This window comes from Trachurus trachurus, assembly GCF_905171665.1.
Source record: "Trachurus trachurus genome assembly, chromosome: 13".
In the NCBI taxonomy this organism is placed as follows: domain Eukaryota; kingdom Metazoa; phylum Chordata; class Actinopteri; order Carangiformes; family Carangidae; genus Trachurus; species Trachurus trachurus.
In genome coordinates, this window is record NC_139892.1 from 20,194,728 (window position 1) to 20,220,840 (window position 26,113).

At 40.9% G+C, this 26,113-nt stretch overlaps 3 protein-coding genes across 3 annotated transcripts; 1 reads left to right on the plus strand and 2 right to left on the minus strand.

Moving 5' to 3' along the window:
• Nucleotides 1-266: 266 nt before the first annotated feature.
• On the minus strand, nt 267-2,717 carry bloc1s3 (biogenesis of lysosomal organelles complex-1, subunit 3). Its single transcript, XM_083984554.1, has 5 exons — nt 2,649-2,717; nt 2,343-2,458; nt 1,816-2,005; nt 1,332-1,432; nt 267-880 (listed from the first exon to the last, which is right to left on the minus strand). The coding sequence occupies exons 2-5, from the start codon at nt 2,454-2,456 to the stop codon at nt 695-697; spliced, it is 591 nt and encodes a 196-aa protein (XP_083840680.1). The 5' UTR covers nt 2,457-2,458; nt 2,649-2,717; the 3' UTR covers nt 267-694.
• A 665-nt stretch (nt 2,718-3,382) lies between these two features.
• Nucleotides 3,383-5,657, plus strand: trappc6bl (trafficking protein particle complex subunit 6B, like). Its single transcript, XM_083984298.1, has 6 exons — nt 3,383-3,480; nt 3,601-3,668; nt 3,750-3,867; nt 4,304-4,387; nt 4,558-4,651; nt 4,800-5,657. The coding sequence occupies exons 1-6, from the start codon at nt 3,385-3,387 to the stop codon at nt 4,829-4,831; spliced, it is 492 nt and encodes a 163-aa protein (XP_083840424.1). The 5' UTR covers nt 3,383-3,384; the 3' UTR covers nt 4,832-5,657.
• A 5,551-nt stretch (nt 5,658-11,208) lies between these two features.
• On the minus strand, nt 11,209-16,411 carry LOC310995478 (mRNA decay activator protein ZFP36L1). The gene is made up of 2 exons (XM_083984546.1): nt 16,226-16,411; nt 11,209-14,336 (listed from the first exon to the last, which is right to left on the minus strand). The coding sequence occupies exons 1-2, from the start codon at nt 16,280-16,282 to the stop codon at nt 13,098-13,100; spliced, it is 1,296 nt and encodes a 431-aa protein (XP_083840672.1). The 5' UTR covers nt 16,283-16,411; the 3' UTR covers nt 11,209-13,097.
• Between the last annotated feature and the right edge of the window lie 9,702 nt (nt 16,412-26,113).

Consider the following 26,113-nt stretch of genomic DNA (forward strand, 5'->3'; position numbering starts at 1 on the left):
TGTTTTATATACTGCTACCTGCCAACAACAGTATGTTTACATTATGAAGCCATTTACTGAACATTGTGATGCTGACACAGACTCACTTTATACTGTATACGCTTGTTTTCTGTTTGGTGCTGTTTTTTTACATTTGCATTTGAAAATAAATTTATATTAATAACCACTATTTTTCAAATGTAGACATCTGTAGTTATATTCAAAGCCACACCAGTGAGGCATCAGGGTCAAGTGTTAGTATTTACCATTGAGTTCATTTTATTTTACAGTTTTAACAAACATGGGAGGGCGGGAATAAAAAATTGAAATTAGTTATGAGACAAGTATATAGCTCCTTCCTTGGCCTGTCACAGAGGACTAGAAAACAGCAATAATAGCAAAAGATTTGCTCTATAAATATCAGTTCTGTAGTTTCAGACATTGTGTTCAATCAATATTTACAGAGTACTGAAAGTAAAACATTTATATTGTTAATAAATTCCTATGTGAAATGTACACCAACCCAGACTGTAGCCCTGGAAGAGAGATGCAAAACAATGAGATGACAGGTGTTTTTCTTTCCTTGACTCCCACACAGTACACTTCATTAAAGTTAAGCCAACGTGCCTCTTCTAGAACTTGACTTCTACTCTTTTATAGTCACTGACAATATGTTGAAATGTTTATTTTCAATATATCTTTACAGGTTTGTTTTTTAAGAGACAGGAGCTGTATAATTATCTGGATCACTGATGTTAATATCAGGCAGTATTTGACAGCTGGTGATAATGTCAATCTTCTCGGACACAGCCTTCAGGTCGTCCAGAATTAATCTGATGCTGTGAGAGGCGTTGATGATGGCGCTCTGCGACGTATTCAGCTGAGCGGTTGCACTGCGCACCTTTCACAAAAACAGTCAAATAAATAAAACGCAAAGCTGTTGATGTAAAGTTAATGATCATTGTAATTCACAAAATTGTGAGACCTGCTGTGTCACATTGTTACACGTTATTTTGTGAGCACTGTGTTATATATTTCACAGGTCTATTCTACTTTTTTATCATATTAAGTTTTACTGCAGCCTCTTAGAGGCAGGTCTTTGTTAATGTAATTTCCATGTTTCTGACATTTCAGGAAACACTCCTGGATTCTCTATCTAATACAGGTTCAACACTATGCACCACTGGTCAGATTGATGTTTTTGTATAGAATATTCTTTGTTCTCGAATATTTTCTTTTTCAGGTCAACAAAAGTGGTGGTGAATAATTGAAGAAGAATTTGTGGTAATGGTGTGAAGTATAAAAGGTTTTTTGGAGGACATGAAGTTTATAAAATAAGTGTTTCGGCATACCTCCTTGGCAGCACCGCCATAAACCTGCCGTACAGTCTGTGAAATGTCATGATAGAGCCGGCTGTTAGACTCCCGCAGCTTCTGTTGTAAAAGGGTGTCACCTGCAAAATTGACGGGATGGAAAATTAACTCAGTGATTTGTCAGTGATCCATGACAAAATATTAATGAAACTGCATGAAAAATGCAATATGTATATATATATATATATATATAGGCTATATATATACAGTATATCTATATACTTTAAGGCAATACCAACAGTTTAACCAAGGGGGACCCCTTGACCTTTGAAAAAAACACGAGACACTAAACAGAGCTTTAAATTGCATCTCATATGCACCAATTAATGACTCCGCTCCACACACATTTCAATCATACATCCGGATTAACTATTCACTGGTTAAGCAGACCTTTAATTTGGGATTTTTCTGTCACACATATAATATTATGATTGTAATAATCATTGTTATAATTATGACTGACCTTGTGGCCTGTGTGTGGGGCTTGGCCTGTCTTCCACTATGGACTGTATATCAGGATGGTCTCTGACCACGATAAGAGGAGGCAGGTCTCTCCTCAGTATCTGGGCGGTCTCCTGGATCATCGCTGAGACCCGGTCCGCCTGATCCTGGTCCTCACCCTCGCTGTCTGTTTCAGACGCCTCCCCAGGAACCTGACAGCATCCAAGATCGTAAACAAAACAGGTTGTAGTTTGTCGACTACAGAGGTGGAGACATGGTTTGATGTTCATTCACACGTACACATAGGCTCAGACTATTTTTTTTTTACTGAATCACAGTGGCCCCTTGCTTAAAGTTTTAGGAGCATGAGCAGAAAATTATAGGGTTGTGAGTTGTCACTTCCACGTTTCAACAGTGTTAAACAAAAAACAAAGAAAAAAGAGTGCGAGACAGCAAATTTCCTGGTTGTGCATGCGCAAGTAGATGAAAAATGTACTTGCACTGTCTCAAATGCTTCTGGAGCCCTGAATACATAACTTATACACGCACCTTGGCTCCAACGGAGGCAGCAGGTGGAGCGGGCAGGGAGGTGATGTAGACTTCATCATCAGAGTCCGTCTCAGACGCCTCACCCTGAACCACTATCTGGTACCTGCTGGACATGACTGCACACACAAACACAACGAATCGGAGTTAGCTAGAGTAGACTAAAACCCAGATTGTTACTAAAATTTAGGTTAACGACACTGGATCAAACAAAACAACGTTTTTCTGGACCGAGGAACTAAAGGGTAATGTTAGCTGAACGCCAAATATCAAAACGTAAACTGTTGGAAAAGGAAAAAAGTGACAAACCTTCTTTGTGAATTCAAAAACAAAAATCACATGAGCAGTACGGAAGTAGTTTGTTTTCCTACCGGAACGTCACACATGACGTCTCGGACGGCCAACACGTAACGTAAAGAGTGTTACTCGTAATCATTACCGGCGTACTCCGAAATTAAACGCGCTTTCAAAATGCTGTAAAGGTAGGCAGGCAGGCGATGCGGCAATGTGTTTATTAGTGTGGGAATCGTATGCATATGTTTAAGTACTTGATTAGTTCGTTATTGTGTTTCCCCATAGATATATATATGGTGTTTCCCTCGGTTCTGTGGTAGATGTGATTCACCACCACCGGGTGCTAACTCCGCCTAAGAGGAGCGTCCTGGTGTAAATATCGAGCAGAACCAAAGCAGCAGGGTCACTTCCTTCGGCTAGCCTACAATATCTGACAGGTACAGTGAATTCAGACATACAGTGAGTCTAGTTTATTAAGTTTTACTGTGTATTTGACAAACACACATACATTGTTTCCCCATATTTTCCTTACGTTATGTACGTTACCGTAACAGAAAAAGAAACCGTTGACCACGGCTTGGACAATGTTAGCAAACATTACGAGCTAGCTGATGCTAACAATGTAGCTAACGCTAATCTGCCTTGTTTTTGCATTTTACTCATGTTATCTGGAAGCACTGCTACTTACATGAGATAAACTGTTATAACTGTATATTTGGTCTGTGTAATAACATCTTTGTGTTTGTCAGGAATGACGGACGAGGCTCTTTTTGAATTCCTCCATATGGAGATCGTGTCCCATGTTTACAAGGAACAACAGTCCAGTAAAGGGGAGATGGACAACAAGGTGTGTTCAACAGTAGACTCTGCTTAATACAGCTATTTACAGGACGCCCCATATTAACACACACATAATATTAAATCTTGTTTACTGAGCTATTAAGCCGCTTGCATTTCCTCTCCTCAGGACAGAGCTGCCTGTGTGTCTGTCCTGGAGGGCATGGGCTTCAGGGTGGGACAAGGACTGATTGAGAGGTTGATTACCACGAACATACTAAAAGTTTCAACAGCTTTACGTATGTCTTAAGTGTCTTAATTGTCGTGTCTTCTGTCCAGGTTGACCAGGGACTCTCCAAGTTTTAAGGATGAGCTGGATATAATGAAGTTCGTCTGTAAAGACTTTTGGACAAAGGTGTTCAAGAGACAGGTTGACAACCTTCGAACAAACCATCAGGTAAAAATTAAATTGTAATGACTCAATCGGTAGATGGCTGCCAAGGATACAGTGTGATTTAATGAGCCTGTGGTTAAACAACAATTATCTCTCCAACCACTGAGATTTCAGGCCCTAAGAACTCACAGTCTTGAATCCTTTCCACCAACAAGAATAAGGATCTCTATAGTGAAACATTTTGTTTATTAAGGCAATGGATTATCTTGAGGTTCCCTGTAGACAAACCTAAATGTTGTTTGCATTCAGTGTTACTCTTCAAAATGCAGTGTGTATATCCTTGATACCTAACAAACATGCTAAGTTTAATATTTACACTCCACGGGGAGATTTCCACTCCAGACCTGGCTGATAGATTTAAAATTCCAATGATACATGCATATTTAATGTTTTAAAAATTATAAATTTTGGAGGTTACTACACATATTTTCCACCACAGGGTACCTATGTTCTTCAGGACAACAAGTTTTCGTTGCTGACTCAGCTATCCAGTGGAAAACAGTACATGGATCAGGCTCCTAAGGTCAGTAAATGCTCTTTTTCTATCTTTCTCACAAACATGCACTAAAAGACGAGTCTAATGTTGGATCAGCCATCAAATCAGAAGTAGGAAATTCTTTGTTGGTAAGGTACCAAAGGCATCAAAACCGGTTGCTAATGGTTCATTTGTGTATGTGTGTCTGTTTTTCTTAGTATCTCGCATATTCATGTGGCATGGTGAGAGGGGCTCTGTCTAACTTGGGTCTGGATAGTGTGGTGACAGCTGAGGTCTCTGCCATGCCATCCTGTGAGTATGATTATTATGCTAAGCAATGATTCTCTTTCTCTCTGGGCCAGGTTGTTACTCTTCTATGGTATCCTTTACTTAATCATTTGAATTTCATCTGTCCTGGTTAGAACAAATCTCTTACCTCTCCTTCATTTTGTCTTGCCAGGTAAGTTCCAGGTGGTGATCCAGAAGTTGTGACCAGATCCTTTTCGCTACCCTGGTGCTGACGAACAGGGTCCTGCAGGGGTAGGCAGATAACAGTTCCTGTCCGCCCTCTGGGCAGTCCAACCACAGAGGAAATCAAACACCACCCTGATTTCTACAGGAGGGGCAAATAGGACTAGCAAGGTTCTGCTGGTAGCCCAGTTTCCCTGGGCAAACAGTTGTAGCCAGAACTTCCCTTTTTCCTGTGGTGCTCTGGTCTCAAACAAGATTTGCATCTTGGTTTTGACAGAGGTTATTTCCCACTTGATGTTCTCAACATTAGTTTTACATAAGTAAGTGAAGCCCAGCCCTGACCAACCCATTTTGGTTGAGCGTTGAAAAGAAATACTGATTGTCAGTGGCTATGAATACAATAATGTGAATGTAAATGTATTGTCAATGACAAGGTAATTTAATATTCTTTGTGATGTGTTGCAATGTTGAGTCAGACAGGATAGTTACTTTTAAGAAATACAGTAATTGGAAATGGAAAATAATCTAGGACAAGACAACATGCTGGACAATAATTGCAGACTATCAATTGTCATACAATTTCATTAACAGCCATCCAAATAATTTCCAGTGAGTCTTTGAAAATCATTACACTTGACACATCAGGTTCATTATTCAGCATGTTTCTCTTCACCCAGCACCTGGTGCTTTGCTCTGCCCTGCAGCAGATTGCCTTTAGGACTTGGGTGTTTCTTTCATGCTGGCAGTCATTTAGATTTTAGTTCATTTTAAGGTAAAAATTTAAATCCAGAATGAGTTGTTGGCATTTGTCATTTCACTTTAATCATGTTATATTACTACATATAATACATTTTTTTTTTTTTTTTTTTTTTAAATGACCTGGACAAATGAGAATATGCACCGGCCTACATATAATACATTTCCAAGCCCGGATTTTTGATTGTCACTCTCTTCCTTTGTAGTGATGTCGTACTTCAGAGCTGACCACTCAAACTGGGTTTACAGGTTACAATTGTTTTTTTGTTCTTTGTACAGCATTGATTTGTTAACATACAATAGTAAGATTTTCCTATAATACAATAAGCTGAAAGTTTGAATGAGTGGTTTATTAATAAGGCTTTGAAATCAGTTTACACTGATTTCTGGGTTACATTTATGAATGACATCTTGCTTTGGATTCCTCATATATGAGCCCTATTATTTTTGTCATTAAAAAATAATTATTGCTACTATTGTTGTTGTTAATTATAATAATTTGATTTTGTCAATTTAAAATTCTGTACAAATGAAAAAATAATGGTGTGACATGAAAAGTACAACAACTTCGCCTGTTGACCATCATGAACAGAAATTCCTCTCTTGTGGATGTAGTTGCCTCCTTGTGCCACTAGAGGGATACATAGAACAGTCATTATTTTCACGTCTGTTGCTTTACCAATTTACCCATTTACCATTTTAGTTATGTCCAGTGTCTCCTTGTCTGTTGTCCCTCGTTGTCTTGCATCTGTGCTTTATCTTTTTCTTTTTGATGTACTGCCAGTGTTTGTGTGGTAGAGATGGTTGAAAACAAGTGGCTGCAGTGGTGTGTATTTTCATTATGTTTTGTGTGGCAAAAATCTTAAATGGAAAACAGTTATTCCAATTTTTTACAGCTCCTCAAATATGTGTTATTGATATCATCAATCTTTGATAACACAAGATGTGCATGCTGTGTACATATATTTATTTCATTCAAGATGCTTTGTTTATTAAGAGAAAAAAAAACTATTTTCACTATATTTGGAAAAACAACAAAATGGTGCCAAAAGTTGTAGATATGACTGTAAAAAACAAAATGCATGTCTAATAGAACTGTCTGTTGTAAACTGACGTGTCACCTTCTCTCATTTCATCACCCCTCTGCATAACAACACATTTAACAAAATGCAATAGCAACATCTGTTCAATCTCCCATCATCCCTGCTTAATTACTTCCATTGGTTTTGATCCCTGTCATGAGCTTGGTATTAAGAGGTCCTACTGCATGGGTGTGCTACAGTACACCACCACTGAGGTACTCTGTTCTGTCACAGGGAAATCATGGCCAGTCTTAAGTGCTCAACCAGTTTCAGTCAAATCCATCATCAGATTTGGTTTAGTGTAATTGGCTATTATAAATCTGGTTTTCAATTATATTTACACTTTGTATTGGCACAACTCTGACATTGTTGCCCTACTTGATGGATTATGGTGCCTTTATTTTTGTCTCTGCTCAGATAAATTATCCCTGGTTGTATTCCAATACTCCACTGAGTAATCATAAAGGCAATGCAAATTTATTAAGTTAATTTGCTCCTAATGTGAAAAACTGCTGCGGTTGCTACTTTCAGTATGGAAGTTGAAATTTCCCGTACAAGATGAAACCCTGCCCCAGTATTTTGTCGAGACATAATTTGTCCAGGATGTGCATAAAAGGAGACACCCTCTCTGATGATAATAGCAGTTTGGTGATGTATCAATTAATAATGTCGTGGCCACTGCTTTAGACAATATAATACATTTGTTTAGAAGTGTCAGTCTTTTACCAAAATCAAAACAATAGCCACCTAGCTCAGCTGTTTGTTCACACAAACTGTACCACAAAGCTGAAATGGTTGACATAAAATGGGGGGGGGGGGGGGGGGGGGGGGCAGAGAGAGAAAAGGAGAGAAAGAGACTAGACTGCATCTTAAACAGGCACTCCAATTTTACACATGAAGAGTTTTCTCATCATGCAGAGCTCCAATCGGCCTGTAAAAACAGTTGTAAAATGGCTTCTGGGGCTCCCATGAGAGCTTTTAAAAATCTAAGAAATGAACCCTGGTGGGGCTTGGAGTCTGGAAGGGGGGGGGGGGCTAATAAACTAGGTGCCATTTGTTACATAACATAAGATATAGGACTTGATGAAACTTCATGAAATTGCAATGATATACTGTGATGTTGACTCTCTTGTCTTAAATTGTGGTTTAGTACTTGAAGTGATGATGTCCTTACATCAGTACTGAGGCTCTCAAGAGAAGAGTACTTGAATGAGTTTAAGAGTACAACAAAAGTTAAATAAGATCCCTATACTAGTATACTGCCTCTCTACCCTGCTCATCTCTGTGGTACACCATAAGGGATGTCAACGGGATATTACCTTTGGAACTTCTCCACAACTAGGCAGTGAAAGAAGAGAACAGTGAGGGAATTGAGTTAGGCGTCTGCAGAAATGTGCAGCACCTGACCATAGACCACTCTTTTGGCCATTTGTTGCAGCCCATTAAACACTTAGCCCAAATCCTCTCTGCAAAGAAGGAAAAAAAAAAGTCAGAAGGAGGGATTAGAGAGAAAGCCTGGGAGGGGGGTGCAATTGTAGAAGGTTGGTGGAGGAGGAGACTGAGAGAGGGGGCAAGAGAAAAATGAGATGGAGAGAATGAAGAGCCTCTACAGGAGGCTGGAGGGAAAGGTAGAAAAGAGACGTTTATTAGAGGTGGGGGGTGGAGAGGAAGCAGTATGGAGGATGGAGTATGGTGTTGATGCGGGGGAGAGGAAGTTTGTAAGAGGTACCTGTACCTAAATGTCACAAATTGTAAGAAGTGAGTGAATGTGACAACAGAGCCGATGAGGGCTGAGCAACAGCTGTTTTGTGCTGCTCTCCATGGCTTCGCTCCCCTTCCTCCTGCTTCAGCCTGCATCACAATGTCATTAAGACGCTCACAAAAGGGGGGGTGGTGAATGGAGGGAGGAGAAGGAGGGGAGGAGAGACCAGGAGAAAAAAAAAAGGATGTGGGTTTTGCAAGTAAAATCAGCATTCACTCTCCCAAAATGATGACTTGCTACAATTCAGTAACACTGTCCACATGGACTGGCTGAAGCCTTTTGTAGTGTGAGAAACTGACACAGGCCATTGACCTGGCTTAGGATTCTTAAAAAAAAAAAAAAACAGCTCACTTTAGTTCAGTTGCTTAATTTGCTGGAGCTCACCAGGCCTTAAAATCAGTGTTGAAGCCTGATAATGAAAATGTGACACAAAGGTAGAGATGGTAAAATAGCTCTCTATAAAATGCTTCCATTCCTGAATGAGCCAAGTATCCTAAAGTTAGGACTAATAGTTAGTTGATAGCCTATTAGTAGCATTGCGCTAAGCTAATTTGCAGATGAATATTCATTAAGATTATTCGGCATTTGAAAATGGGATAAGTAACGTATTGTTCTCCAACAATTCATATTTTGATGCCTGAATGTTAACAAACTCAAGTGTGCCATAAATGTTTAGCCTATTTCATATAAAATTAGCATTTTTTTCTTTAGTAGCAGCACCAGGTTAAAAGCAGTGGTAGCCTACAGGAAACTCAGTTAGCATTTACATTAGTAATTAGCTGACAACAGCAACGGTAGTGAACAAAAAGGAAAAACTGCTGGATGACGCTATAGCATTATAGGTCCATTTTACTATAAAATTATTCTGAGCGACTTTAACTCATCAAAGATCTGACATTTGATTTTCATATTTTCTTTATTTTTTAACTGAATTGTAGGCTATAAAAAGTGCTATATGGAGTAGCTATGTTAACACCATAAAAAGGCTGGTCATGTTTTTCCCAGTAGCCTATTCTTACAGGTGTGCAGAAGAACAGGTTGCTGTACTAAAGAGTCTGTATGATCTAACAGGATGCCACCGCCCACATTCATCCTCTCAAGTAGTAACCATGCCCGTTTTTTTAGTCTCACTACTTCTTTTTCTTGCCACCACCGTACCATTTTCCCCTTCTCATCTACCTATTGAACTTCCTCCACTCATGCATAGTAAGAGTGAGATTCTCTGTGTCACACCCACACAAATACAAACTGTCTCTCGGGGCCATATGTTGACCCGCAGTGGACCTGAATACAGCCATCTGCCTGCCTTTCCTATGTCCCACAGGGCAAGAGTGTGGGAGAATGTCTATCACGCACAATACAGCATACACACACACTGAGAAACCTTACGAGCACACACATGCCTTTAACCCCTTCACGGCCACTAATCACTCCCAGACAGCCAGCCCATCTCATGTTAACAGTGACAAGATAATAGCTCTTGTGTGTGTGCGCATGAGAGAAGGATTCCTGGAGGGTCAGCCATGAGTGTGCATCTTAGATCCTACCCCTTTGGGATCTTTGTTTTTTTGTAAGTTTTCTTTAGTGAATGTGGTGACCAAGATTTTCTTTACATAGCTTCATTTGGTGACGACAAAATGGGTTTTGTGGTTTAAGATGCAAACAAAACTCACGCTTCTAAAAGGCTGGTGTTGTACACCTATACAACGGATACAAGCTAAACCACTACTCAGCTGGTCGCAGAGCTGAGCCACTGAGGGAGGTGAGGGGATGTAACTGAAGCACAGGAGAGGGAGGAGAGTAAGAGGAAGGATGGAATCACTGGAGGCAGTGAGGGAGAGGGGAAATGGGTGGGAGCCCAGGCTTGGTAAGATTAAACCCCAAACAAAAGACTTCTTATCTCCACATGAAATCTTAGTGGCATGACTACACAGACACACACACACAAACTCACTCATGTACACCAGCTGCTATCCTACCACACAGTGGGTGGGACAAACATGACAGGAGAAACTCTCTTCGTTAAGTTTTTGCCAAACTATTTCAAGTAAATCACAATAAAGAAGTTCCTGATAAGCTTTCTTCAAATGAAGCTATCCATTGAAAAAAAAAATCCAAAGTATGTTGAATTGTTCAAATAGACTAAATATCCCTTCATGGGTTAGGATTAACCGTTGTAGCCTAATAAAAAAAAACTAACTGTAATACCTGCAATAAAAAATCTTTAACACAAGCTGAAAACTATCTTTTTGAGCTCTATGGTTTGCACAGGTGCATTCAGTTTGTGTCCTTATCACCTACCATGTTTACCTAAACTCACTGTCTACATCCCTAGTTTAAGATAAAGTGTGTTAGTTTTAACTTCACTTTCGACATTGTGTGTAAAACAGTTAACCTCAACAGTAAAACGCCATTGGGGGAGTGTGATAGAATTAAAACCGTAAATGACAGTTCACTGGTTTCCTGCTTCCTTCCTTTTTGCTGCTTGCACCTGAACTATCACAAGTGTGATAACAATGTTGCAGATATACTGTAAGAGCAGACTTTACAAGCAGGCAAAAGTACACGAGCGTCATAAATTGTGTGTTGCTGCATCAGCATATCAACAAGGTCTCAGAGCAGCAGAGGTGTCTGAGTGGGTAGATTAGATTAGAGATTAGATAGTTTAAAGGTGAACATGGAAAAGAAACCAAAATAGTCCCTTAAAAAAAACACAAAACTTTATTTCCAGTACAAAAGAAGCAAAAGAAACCCAAATATATTAAACTTGATACAAGCATTAACAACTCAAAGTCCTCTATAAATACGTTAAAATAAATTAAAGAAATTAATTTACTAAAGATTATCACCTTCAACACTGAACAGGCCTCAAACATGTTGATGAAAATGTAATTTTAAATAGACCAGTAACAGCACAGTGTCTGCTCTTCTAACAAACTACATCATAAACACACATAAACAGCCAAGAAACAAGTTCTATAACACTAAGCATATATACCCTAACCCTACAGTATGCTGGATCTAGCACAGTAAGGCAACACACCTGGGAGCACAGTATACATGGATGTGACAGCGCTTCACACTTGTAACAGTACAAAGCCAGAACAAGAGGCAGTAATACTGAATGACAGAGAGAAGGGAGGTGGTGGGGTGAGACTCACAAAAACATGAATATTCATCAAAAATCTAACACCGGTGATGCCTGTGGACAAGGGAGGAAAAAAACCCACTCCTGGGAATGTTTGTGTTTAAGATAATCTAAAATACATATTAGCACCACAAATGTTTTGGGAAACTTGCCAGAGGTAAAAGCAGGATTGTTATGAAGTAGTCATTTGACTCTGTTAAACCTCACTTCAGAGCCAAGTGTCTTGGAAACCCAAACTGAGCTCACGCCACGTCAGATTACAGAATACAACATGAACAGTTGATGAGACTGATTTGGGTTAGTGTCCATCTTTGATTCTCAGTGCAGATGGATATTCTGCAATGCCTGCTGCTCGTGTTGGCACACCTCACATGGCACACATCACATGTTCCTCTTTCTCAACTGGCAAGTCGTACAGATCGTGGCAGGTCGTAGACATGCGATTTGAAAATAGTATGATGAAGCCCATCAGGCTTTCGTTGTAAGCTCACCCCAAGCTCCTCTTCCCACTCTCATAGGGCAGGTTAAATTTGGTCATTTGGCATTTTTTAAACTAGTGGCATTTTGTCAACAATGCACGAGAGACAGAAGAACACTTTGTAGGTATCTTGAACTCACACTATTTCATGTGACTAAAAAAAATAATATATATATATATAAAAATAACAAACCTCACATCCCTCCACGGATCTCACATCTCTCATAACAACCCAGCAAATCTTATTTCAACACAAACATGACCTGTTAAAATAACCATGCAGGCACTTCAGCTGTTTAAAAACTTAACATTCACTTTAGGCCAGTGATAAATACAACCTCAGACTGTCCAGTTATGCGGTGGGGGTTCACTAGCTTATCAACACAATACTGTGTACAGTTAATGGAAAATCATCTACAGAACATAGGTCAACATGTGTGTTTGTCCCACCATAATGAATAGCTACAAAAAGATGTCTTTGGCTTCATCACGTTCTTTTGATTACTTAGGAGATGCTGATAATATGTAAATATGAGAGAAAGGTCGGACTAAACAACAGACTGCACTGAGGTCAATCACACTGTGATTACAGTATCTGTCTCGCCATCTGCTATCTCGACTTACTGTTTCGATAAAGCATCAGACACCTCCAGCACTATTAGACTTCTATCTCCATATAGACTCTGTTTTGGTGGCAACACAGTTTGACTTCTACATCCCTGTGGCCTCTCTTCATCACACGACAGTGGCAATTTAGCCATCAATATCAAACGGGCACATTTCTGCCAGTCTATTCACTTAAGTCTTTGTTTCTTTGACGCTGCACAGGTGCAGAGACCATCCATGGTGTCCGTCCTGTCTCTCTGTGTGACAGGGGAATGTGTGTTTATGTGTCAACGGTATGAAACCTGCATGTGCTTTAAGCATGTGTATGTCTGTGTGTGTGTGTGTATTGTATTAATTGTGTTTCAACAGTGTGTTCAAAGTGAGCACATGTGAATGTATGTATGTATGTTTGTGTTCCAGCACACTGCAGCCTCAGGGCAGAGCCAGGTAGCTTCCTAAGGAACAGAGAGCTGACTGAACACAGCCAGACGTCTGGCATTGCCATCATTGATGCCGCCGCAGGATTCAGAGCCGCTGAGAGAGCCAGCGGGGCTGCTTCTGTCTTGGTCCTGGTCTGACAGAGACGTGTAGGACAGGGATCTGGCAACTAGTGGTCCAGAAAAGACCCCAGGAGCATCAGGACTCTGTCTCAGGGAAGGGGAGCCAGTAGGAGAGAGCCCAGACGGAGAGCAGCCAGAGTCAGGAGAAGGCAAGAATGGAGACTGGAGATCTGCCACGGTAGCGTGGCCCATGGGAGGCTGATACTGGTGCGCGGTGGAGGCCTCGAAGGCAGAGTCCATCTTGAGGAAAGCATGAGACAGGAGGTCAGTTATGTCGGCACAGGAGGGAGGAGAGGCTGAGGGATCAGATGTGAAGGAGGTGGTGGCAGGAGGAGGCGGAGGAGTGGTGAGGGCATGCTGAAGGGCTTGCTGAGGGGCAGAGGGAAACCCAGCAAAGCTGAAGCTCTGTCTGACAAGAGGGGGTCTGTGCGCGCGGGTGGAGCTAGGTGGCTGCTGGGAAATGCTCGAGGAGGAGGATGATGACGACGAGGAAGAGCGGGAGAAGGAGTGCTTCTTCTCTTCTTCGCCGTTGTGGACAAAATGGCAGCGGATCCCGTAGGGGCAGAAACCGATGGTGTGAAACGTACGGCACGGCTCAGTTTTGTATTTTGGATGTCTGTTAAGATCCCGCAGCTCATCTAGCCCGTGGGCAAACTGGCACTTCCCACCGTACTTGCACAACCCGTTCTCTGTGAACGATCGACACAGTTCAGTCTTATAGCGTGACGAGGAAGAGGAGGTGGAAACAGACGAGGTGGACGAGGAGGAGCTAGCGTTGAGTGCAGTGGGGCTGATGTCGCCTTGGGAGAGCTTCAAGTCAACCCCGGGCCAGCCTAGACTTGCTGCTGTGGTGCTGCTGGTCTCCACCATGCTGACAGAGCGCTGGGCAAGGAAGGCTGACTTTCCCCACTGGGAGGAATTGGAAAGCTGGGAGGGCAGCCAGCTTTCTGACTGCTGCCCCCTTTGGCTGGAGGTCAGAAATACACCGACAGAAGGATCAGTGGGGCAGGAGAGGGATGAGAGGGAGAGTGATGAGTTGCTACGTGGCTGACCGATGTAACCTGGTATTCTCCTTCCCAGGCTGAAGGACTGTAGCTGTTCATTTGACTCCCTCAGGTCCAGATTGAGTAATTGCTATAACAAAAGAGCAGACAACAACACATTAGCCAAAAATTAAAACATTTAACATTCAGCAGTGATTCATTTATAAAATGTCTTGAGGCATTTCATTCCTGACATCCATTGACATTTCACATAGAGACTACAGAGCAATTAAAGCAGAGTTTTGCCTCTGATCACAATCTACAAGGATGTAGCCTAATTCTTTGAAGTTTCCACACACAAGCTACAATAAGTAAAAAAAAAACCTGCATTTATCAATGGGTGACAGTTACTAGTACATAGGAATGCTGATCAAATATCCGAGGGAAAGTCGTGATATTATAAAAAACTAGTTTCACTGTTGTAAAACTTTATTACAAGCTAATAGTATACAAGTAGTAAAAACCTGCATGTGTTTACTCTTAGGTGATCAACTCTGAGACTGACATTTGCAAACCAGTCATAACAATGAGTCATTTGAGATCTGGGGTAAAGTTGTGGTAAGTGAGTGACAATCATGCTTCTGCCTCAAGTATCAACAACATCCAGCAACAATCTGTTGTGCCTCCCTGAAATCCACACTAAAAACAACCTGAGGTTTAATCTGGCGTCTGCCACATATACCTCCATCTTACACTGTGGCGGAAATAAGTACGACTCTCACTATGCAGTTATACACATCATCATGTAAAACCCTTGCTATTAGAGAGTACGACACCACTTCCTCGACGTTACAGTTTTAACAGAGCTGAGGAGTTATCTTTGCTGTCAGCGCTGCTTCACGACAATAACTGGTCCCTCTTGCTTGTTTTTCAAGCACAAAACTTACTTGTGGTTATTTATGGCTATGTTTTGATTCCGCCTGTTTAGTTTAGTTTAATTTAGTTTTGTTTATTTCGGTCTTTGGTTTGACACAGCACCTTATTGTGCAATAAAAAATTACAACTCAACATAAATACAGCAGCCAGACAAGGTCCACAAAAAGATGAAAAAATAAAATAAGCAAATCAAAGTAAATGAATAAATATAGCAATAGACATTTAGACCTAAAACGTGTAAGCTGAAGCATAACATACTTTGTTTACCCTATTACAAATCAGGTTATGTTACACTATGCAATCTACTGTTTAATTTTTTATCAACAAAGTAAAAAACAAACAAAAAAAACACACACACACACACACACACACACACACTTCATAGTTCTAACTTATATGAGTTGAACATCCTACATTTAAGTGTTCTTTTTTAAATGTGGTTGTACTACATGTTTTAGGTCATTTTCCAGATTATTCCATAAATTGACGGATGTTCCCGTTGTGCATCTTTGTTTTGTGTTGGTTCTGATTTTTGTCTTTTTGAATCAACATACCCCTCTGAAACTGTTAGTGACTTTGTCTTTTTTTTCCCCTCAACATTTTCTGAATACAGTCAGGCAGCATGTTGTTAATTGTTGTTGTCGGCGTCGTTTACAGTTAACAAGCCCTCCCGTCATTACTTGTAACTTGCTTGTAACCAGTTATTGAAGAATTTCAACCTAAAGTGGTTTAACAAAGGCTCTTTTTTAAAATCCAGTTTAACGGGCCCATGCTGCGGTGCAGAGTTAACTCCAGTCCAAACTTCGCTCCAACTTTGTGACAAGTTAGCTTCAGCTCCTCCAGGCTAACTCTTAGCGCACATACAGCGGCCAAAATCTCGATAAATACGTCGATTGAGCAATAAACTAATTAACGACACGACAACAGGGCCGGATTTAAAAGAAAAGAGAGAGTGAGAGACGTTAACGGATTAAGAGCGCAAACAACGTAAAGTTAGCCGCGTAGCTAGCTAAGCTAACATTAACCCCTACAGTGACCTAGCCAACTTTTTCCTCTTTCACTCTTCGCTCAACTTTTCTCTGCTCCTCTTTTTTGCCGTCTTACCTTGCACATCATCTCCTCCAGGTCCGCAAACTGGTTGAGCTTGGGGTAAGATGGCATTGTTGTGTGGAGTTATCTAAGGCTTTCGTCCGATCCCCGTCTGCCCCCGCGGTGATAGACGTGGGCAACTCGCTGGCATGAGTTGGTCAGAAGTTTCCAGCAGTGTCTGCAGTGTCAAACAAGCCCAAGAACCAGACCACGTGTGGATTTAAAACCTAACAGCGCTTGTTAGCCACTCCCACTACAACAGCCACTCACTCAGTAACGTTACTGGAGCTGCTTGATGGCAACCCAGGCCCCATGAAAGGTAAAACATAGATTCAACAACGGCTGGTCACTGTTTTTGTGTCTTTTTTTCTTCTTCTTCTTCTTCTTTTTTTAAGCTTTAGATGTAGCTTAGTAATTCAAGTAGCCCAGTAAACTATTTTAGCATTGTGCACCTATAATTTAATAATATTCACAGGCACTTCACCATTGCCAGTGAAAAAGGGTGCTATAGGTTTCTACATATTATTAGGGACTTTTATTTATAATATATTTAATTTACATCTTTATATACAGCTAGGCTAATTGGTGCATAAAATATAGGCTAGTTAATCTGTGGCCTCAGCCTGATACTGTAATAAGTGGTTCTTAGTTGAGAGGTCGCCTACAGGCCTTGCCATTGATAACACCACTGTTAGGATGTGGCTAAATATCACTCTTAGGCTAGGCTACTATCAAATTAGGTCTAATGCAATTTGACCTTTATTTGACCTATGCCCACTTGTTGATGAAATTCATTCACAATTGGGTTTAAACTACAGATAGACTAATCCTTTTTTGTTGTGCTGAATTGTTTTAAGCCAAATGATGACACCAAAGTCACAGGTAGCTAATTCATCTGGTGGAGGAGGTGCCACTGGTTGTAGCTCAAACAGGTTATACCAAAAATGAGCCACAAGACATAGAGATAATGCATTCAAATAAAGGCACCCTAAAGAAATGCTTTCCACAAGGATGAAAAAAACATGGGCAGGAAAAGGGAGAGATCATGGGTAGAAAGACAGCATGGAGACAGCCTAGCCCTTTGAGACAGACAAGGAGGAGCAAAGGCTTTGATTTCAAAGGTAGAAGTGTGAAAAATTCCACCGCAGAGCAGAGCCACAAGAGTAGGCTATCTGACAGTCCTCATACAACACACACAAATGCACGATTGTTCCCCTTACAAGGACCAGAAATGTATAATTGTATTTCCTGAAATTCAAATCATATAGCCTATCCAATTAAAACATCAGCCTGGAGGAATCATCAAACTTGGTCATAACAATAAAAGTCTTATTCTGCTCCAATCAGGCATTTGGTCCTCACTAGAACTTCGAGAAGACACACACACACACACACACACACACACACACACACACACACACACACACACACACACACACACACACACACCTACACAAGTCTGCTAGGAGTGAAGTTGTCACACCTTTGGGATCGTAGAGAGCATTGCAGCGGCATGCACACTAGCCTGACGAATTGGCAAGCACTTGGCTGCACCTTTGGGGTAATAAACGGCTTTCAGTTTGTTCTGTACAGTTCAGTGCTTCTAGAGGCCATGCAAAGGTTTGATTCCCTGTGGGGCAAGTCCTTCAAAAGCTGAATGCATGAGCATGGTTAAAAGAACAACAGCACAAAGTGACTCACAGTAAAGATTTTCAAAACTTTTCAAAAGCTCTATCAAAGGGAGAGAAATGTCTTTGAAATATAACATTGTATTCATCAGTAGGCTACTGCATATTTTAGAGTTAGTTGTGTTAAGCAATCAACCCACTCAAATTCATCTAACATTGAAAAGAAAGTAATGTTTCCAATGCCAAAACAGAAAAAAAACACAGAAATAGTTTGAGAAGGTTGTCAAAAAAAAAAAAAAGATATTCAAATTGCCCATGCAGTGCCGCTCAAGTCTGAAAGTTCTTAAAACCAGCTCATAGCTGTGAGCCCCCTTCACAAAGATGAGTTCAGCTGAGAACAAAGCCTGCAAAAAGCTTTGTTTTGGTCCAGCCAAGTGGTCACCATTAAGTGTGTGTGTTTATACATGCTTGTGTGTGTTTGACAGAGGGTCTCAAATCCACACCATCTCCCCCTTTTTTGTAATGATGCAACGGTATAAGTACACTTTTACCACTCCACAGCCTCGGGGTGGTGTGAACCGTGTTTTGACTTGTGTGATATGTGAAGCCATATTATTGTCCTGCCTATACACCTGTGGCGTCCTAGAGTCCGTCTTGTCTCAGGCATTTGTAATATCTCTGCTTTTTTCTACTTTGCCTTAAAAAGTTGAAAATGTGCGCTAATTTTCTTGTAAAGGAGTTTGGAAGTATCATTCAGATAGGCCTATCAGACTGTGGTGAGATCCAGTTAACGTGGACTGGCAGTTCCGACCTTGCATCAGGTCATATTGACAAATGCATCCTTGCTTGGTGACCTTTTGTCACAGCATTTCAGCTTCAAATATACCACTATGGGTTGGCTGTGGAGATAAAGTTGGTCATCTTCAAATCATAAAGTCGGTGGTTTGATCTCTGGCACCTCTAGTCCACATGTTGACATTATGTCTTTAGGCTCGACACTGATACTGAAAAGTGCTGTGCATAGGGATGAGCACAGAGTGTATGAATAGGTAAATGCGGGTAGTAGCCTACTATGAGATGACCAACAGAAGACCCTTCAAAAAATGAAATGTTATTCTGCAACGGTGAATCTCCTGTTTGGGGTTTTGTTGTCGATGATGCACAGCATCTGAAAGGGAAGGAATGACATATGTAAACCAAAACCAACAGGCCACCACAATGCCCCAAATATGTCGACAAATTTCAAGACTACTGCCGTATATAGTTGTCTCTGATCATACGACCAACGTGCATTTAACATAGTGAACCAAATTATAGTGCGACTAACCTTTGGGTGCAAACCCCGACATGTGATGCTAGCCTAATTAGTTCATCGTCTTTAACGGGTTGGGTCTGCGTGTTTGTTTTCTTTTTACCCCAAGATGAAGACCACCACTGTGAACAACAAGCCATTAGCAAGATGTCAACAGCATGAGTGCCTTGAGGTAAGCAGGCCCTTCTGTTGATTTGCTTAAGTAAACAAAGGTTATCTATAAACAAGCTATTTGGTCTGCAAGTTGAGTTTACCTCTATAAACAAATCTCTTTTGGGTGAGTTGGGGGATTACTGAGAGTAGGTGGGGGGGGGGGTTGAAAGTATTGGGGTTGGAAGGCGGGGGTTGGGGGGGTGAGGCTTTCTGAAGGAAAGGGGGAGGGGAGAACGGGGGGGAGAGACATTTGAAAGAGAGTCCTGGCTTCTTGTTGAGTCCAGCTGGCTACAGGGCCTTTGGAGCACAATGAGCTCAATGAGCTGCAGAACCAACTAACAAACTAATGGCCCGCCCTCCGCGACTCAACCCCCACATACACACACACACACGGTGGAAATAACAGAGGGAGGTGAATGGTTGAGATAGAAAGACTTGTTAGGAGGAAAGAGATGGGGGTGAGCAGAGGGATGAAGGGGCAGGACTGGGGGCTTCTTAGGAAAAAAAAACTGTGGAATTGAAAGAGAGAGAAGATGCCATTGGAGGATTGAAGGTGGAGGAGTGAGAGGAAAGGGATGCCTCCATGTATCTGATGGCTTCATGCACAAACAGGTTTATCTATGGATTTGGGATTAATCAATCAGATGCATTAAAATGTGTCATGGGATGTTTTCCCTTTCTTTGTCTTGTTATCTTCCTGCAGTACAATGATTAGCCAAGCCTATTTGCCAATTCAACATCAGTTTGAAATCACAAGACTTTTCCCGAGGTGACATGACGAGTGTGTGTATTGAGGAAATGGGATAGAACAGTATTTTCTAAAGAGGAAAATTGAAAGGATTCCCAGGTAGAGTGCAGGGGTTTAAATATATGACAGAGGGCTGGGTGTCGAGTAAAACATTTGTATTCCAGCATCATTTGTATGTGTTTACGTGAGAGTAAGACAATGCTCTCTCTCTCTCTCTCTCTCTCTCTCTCTCTCTCTCTCTCTCTCTCTCTCTCTCTCTCTCTCTCTCTCTCTCTCTCTCTCTCTCTCTCACTCACACACACACACACACACACACACTTGCACACAAACTCGCACACTCAATCTATTGAAACTCGTGATTAAGTGAAGTCATTCCTCCACAGCCCCACGCAGCCTTCTTCAGATAAGAGGCTACTATTACCAGTGAAATAATAAAGGCAGGGGGGAGGAGGGGCTTGTAGATGAACATCTGCTCCTCTTTTCCTCCTGCCCCCCCTTCCTCCTTGTCCTCAGTACCTTCCTCCTTTCAGAATGTACTCCCTGCCCCATTCACTTGTTTATGTGTGTGCATTTGTGTGTGTTTGTGCTTACAAAGGGCTTTTGGTACTCACTGAGTCTGAAAGTTTAGGAGAAAGCTTCCCCTGTTAGAGAAACTATATCATATCTTAAGTATTATTATGGTGCCAATAGCAAAATAGCACATTTTCTGCCAAATTGTGCATCTATTTTATGAAAAATATGAATTATGGAAGGAAATGCATCCTAAAATCCATTTATGTTTTGAAATATGATAGGATATGATTCTCTGTGCAGCTCAGCATGACTAATACAGATAGAAAGTAAAATAATTGCATAATGTAAAATATGAGTTTTATATAAAGATGTGACTGCTACCTCATGAATAAACATGATAACCAGAGAGACTGCACTGGAATGTTCATTTATGCATAAATACATAATAACTCTGACTTTCTCTCTTGTCTCTGTCACACACACACAGACACACATGCTCACACACCCAGAAACGCTGCACAGTAGGGTTCTACTCACAGGGCAAAGGGCATAACCTAACCTTTGACCTGTGACATGACCTCCCTCCCTCTCCTCCTATCTTGCCCACTGGAATTCACTCCTGTGGATTCAATTAGAAAGCTAGGGAAAGGAGAGCGAGGGAGGAGAACGCTGAAAAACAAGACAACAGTGACAAATGTCTGAAGACAGAGCAGCGTGGAGATGCAGACAATGACTCAGGGTGGAGAGAGTGTGTAAGAGAAAGAGAGGTGGTGGTTGGGGGTGGTGGGGGGGGGGGTTAAGACATTAGTTCTTTGGACACATTTGTTTTGGCCGTAAAGGGTTCAGCTGTGTTTTTGTGTGTGTACATATGGGATACTGAGGCACATGCCTATGGCCATAAGTACATAAAGCTACAGCACGATCATGTCATTGTGTCCAATGCATGGTCTTTAAAGAAATGGTTGTGGAGGAAGTTGACTAGACTGTACTGAGTGTCAGTGAGGCAGATTAGGAACTGTACTGTATATTTACACCATTTGTCATTAAACTATTTGCTGCCTGCTACTGCCCACTGCTGGATCATAGCAGAATTACAAATCTGTGCCGTGGCTACTGATGATGATGATGATGATGATGATGATGATGATGATGATGATGATGATGATGGTGGTGATGGTGGTGGTGGTATTCTCATCCACTTTGCACAATTAAATCATTTGACTAAGAAAAAGTCCTTATGTGTTAGGACCCAAAATGGCACAGGGCTGCTTTAGATGTATCACAATCATAAAACGTTTGCTGTGTTCTGATGGTAGGCTACTCTTTGGTGATTATACACTGCACAGTCATTTAGTTTAGCTGAGAAATAGCCAATATGAGAAGTTTAGAGAGAAGTTGTTAAATTGATTTACAGTACATTTCTTATTAGAATTGCCAATGATGATTTGTGTAGAGAGACTGTCATCATTGTACTACAATGTATTTCATGAAGACGATATTGCCTATAAAACACCTCACTACCATTTACAGTCCATTTACAGTTTTCTGATTCACCAGTGAGGGGAGATGTTGCACCACTTTAGTTCTGATGGACTTCACTGAGTGCATTGGATCATTGTCACTAACTCAGTGTTTGTGTCAAAATCTGTACAAAACCTGAAAAACGCCTCTGCATCAGTTACCTCAGGTTGTGTGTGTTTTTCCATGATCTCCATGCAGGTTATACCCCTGCACATGAAACAAATGCATCTTCACACAGGGAATAAAAGAGGCCAGTGACACATATAGACACTTGTGGACAGGAGAACTTACACAACACTCGTAGCAGTGTGCCTGTGTGTGTTAAGCAACAGTTCCTGGAGAACTCCAAACAAAACAAATGGGCAAAATCTTTGTTTAATATAGAGGAATGTGTTATCAGCTTGTGTTTTTGCTGGCTTCATTTGTGAGCAGAAGAAATGTCTTTCATTCAGGACACGGGGAAGATAAAATTCCAATTTTAGCAAAAATTATGCCTTGATATTTTAAAACAATGGCAGGATCATTGTGAGCCAGGGGGAGGAGGTGACATGAAAGCCAGAAGGACACAGGGGAAGAAGTAAGCAAAAAGAGAGGGGCTGCATTATGTAAAAAAAAAAATCTGCAAAGCCACAAAAACTAGAGAAGTGCATGTGTGTGTGTTTGTGTATTCCCGTACGTGCAGAGACAGAGTAAATTGATTATGTGGACTGCAAATATTGTGAAAGTCACAAACAGTTTGTCTCAGAGTTCCCAGCATGATTCTCATAAGACAAAAATCCTGCCTTAAACAGATTTTACTTGACTGAGATGTCTAAGGTGATTTGTACAGATCTACTTTTTTTCTATTTGTAATTATCTCACGCAGCTGCTTTTAGTCTGAGAGAGAAACTAGATCACTGGTGTGAAAAGGCAGAGAGCAGAGTGACGTCAGGTGTTTGGATAGTGAAGTGCAGTCAAATGTAGAACGAACGTAAGCAGAAGCATCTGTGTCGCAACATGTTTGTTTCATTAAAGCTGTTTCAAAGAGGAACACAGACTAAACACCATAGCTACGCTGCCTAATCAAGTATCTGCCATTTTTTCTTTGGTAAAAAACCCCCCATCATATACTGATGTTCTTTGTTTGGTTTTGTGCTGGAGATCAGGAAAACACACACTTACATCATGAAATTTGTATTTTCTTATTGACCCAGAACAGGCATGTTGAATGATACAAGATACTGCAGGTAGAAAAAGCTTAATCCAGTAAACTCAAGGGAAATTTCTTTGGTAACTCAGAAAAGTACCATGGTAATGATGGCATTAATTACATGTAATAACATGTATTATCTTTGTGCCTCAGTCTGTAAATATGCAGGTTGGAGACACGTGTAAACCAATTTACATGTATTTTAAAACCTCCCCCTAAAAAACATTAAAAAACATAAAGTAAGCAAAATCCAGTGCATTGGCTTGTGTTGGTTCGGCATTGGCTGCTTTTGTGCTCTTGTAAAATTTGTAAGATTAATAATGTCTGCATTATAATGTCTAATGAATGTGCTGTAAGTGCCTATATTGTGCTAGGCATGTGTGTGGCGTCATGAGGCTAACTCTTGTCTCTGTGTTATCAGTTTGTTTATGCGTGTGTATGCTTACTTGGGTGCATGTGTGCTTTTCAGAGTTCGACCCTATCTCTAAGTGGGGCAGCAGGTTTGGCGATGAACTTTCTGTTGGAATGTATGTTTATAACTCCCTCAGAGCAACGTGCTCCGCCTCAGAGTGATTTTATATCTCCATCACATTCCAGCTTCTGTTCATGTCAGCCAAGAGTGAATATATCGTTGCCCTTCATTTTACATTGCAAGAATTTTTGTGTGTTCGAGAAGTTCTCTGTACAGAATGGTAATGGAGAGTGTGTGTGTGTGTGTGTGTGTGTGTGTGTGTGTGTATCATTTTATTGAGTAGGAGTAAAGCTAATAGTAGCTGATGTGCAGATGTGAGCGTCAGTGTGTGCGTGTGTCTCCATGCAGCCACAACGTGTGCCAGAGGATGATTCCAGGTCTGTATATTCTCACATTGTGCTCATCCAACCGTTGCCAGGCAACAGCTCATAATATTGATCAGTGTGTATGATCAGTGGGATATTGATGGATCTAGAGCCTCATATCAAACGCAGCGCTCCACTTTTTTTCTTTTTCATTTATATGTTGGTATCCAGGAGACGTATAAAAGTCGGGACGTGTTTACCCCATCTGTGTGTGTTATTCCAGTATGTGGGTCTCTGTGTGTGATGGGAAGTTGCACCGTTTCCTGTGCTGACTTCCCCAGTAGTTTCCCTGTTTTGTACCAGCTTGCATGTCTGTTCATTTTCTCTGTACCACTGCCAACCGTTTCACAACGTTGGTGTCCTTATGAAAATCCTTCAGCTGTCACTGAATTTGATGAATAGGCCAGATGTCCTTAATGCAATACTCACATTGGTTCTAAACGGAAACAAAGTGTGATGTTGAGATTTTGACCTGCAGTAATGTGGTAAAGATTTATTTTATGAACACTAATAATTTTTCAAATAACAATGCTTTAAAATGCCAAAGACGCGTACGGTATAATATGTTACATTTTATATGGATGCGCAGTATCTGTTTATCTACCTGCAATGTGGTCAAACACTTAATACAGTGGATATCATTGTCAGTTTAAATGAGTCATACTTGGATGAGGAGTTCACCTGCAAATGTATAAAGAAACAATCAACACTTGCACTTGTTCTAAAAACATAAGAATTGTATACTCAGTTTTTATTATGACACTGCCAGCCTTCCATAGTTCACTCCATGCCTAATTTTCACAGAGACAGCAGAGATTTGTATACTTTCATTTTGTATGGAATTATGTTGATCCTATGTTAACCATTACATTATAGCCTCATAAACCCTGTAGACTATTGTGGCTGTTTATCCAAACCCAGCTAGATAAGTAAATGGTGTTAATTTTATTTGACCTCTTTGCCATAATAGCATATTTTACAACGTTACACACCCACACACAAGGTTCAGTTTTTTACAATGTTACACACCCACACGCACAAATCCAGGTTCAGTTTTTGTCTGTTGTAGCGTTTCTAGGTGACGTCTCTGTCTCCTAAGACGTGTTCTAGGCAGAGTAATGTAAACATTATGTCATGGTGAATGGTGTGTGTGTGTGTGTGTGTGTGTGTGTGTGTGTGTGTGTGTGTGTGTGTGTGTGTGTGTGTGTGTGTGTGTGTGTGTGTGTGTGTGTCTTTGCATACCTAGAGACTAGGCTACTTTCTCTTGGGAACAACTAGGAGAGAAGAGAGTTTACACCTGAGGGAACAACCACTGCGAAAATCCCCAATCAGTTTATTCCCATGTTAAACCAGTGCTCATTAACGCTCTGTTGGCCTGCCAGCCTAACAGTCGATCTAGCGTCATCAGATGCCTTGCTTCCTCTTTTCACAGCCGTCACTGTCTCTAAAATACACCACACAACAGCTCACTTCCCAAAAACTGCCGCCCAACCGCATCTATGCATGCCAAACGTACCAGTGTGTGTGACCTCCACAAATGAGCTGGATGAGTTGTGGTATTCTGTACAAGCAATGTTTTGTTTGTGTGTAACGGTAATTTTTAATTCCTTGACCACTGCTTTCTTAAGATGGTTGAGAAATCCCCATAAGAGATACATTTAACACTTGCATCAACACATCTTGAACAATTATACACTATCTAACACAAAACTTTGAAAGGGTGAAAATACTTTGAGACACTATTATTATTATGAATTAATATGCTGTTTGAATCTTTACCATCCAACTTTGTCTGAGCTTTCAGTCACATGTCATGGTCTTCGTCAACAAATCATTGATCCTATATCACCATTAGAAAGCATGCAGCTAACATACCACATTTAGGTTACATACTGGTGATAATTTGTCATTGAAAACTATGCTAAGAAAGATCTGATCCTGACCTGCTTTTCATGAAGAAAAAAAAGAAAAAACTGAATGAAATATATTCGAAGGAAATTAA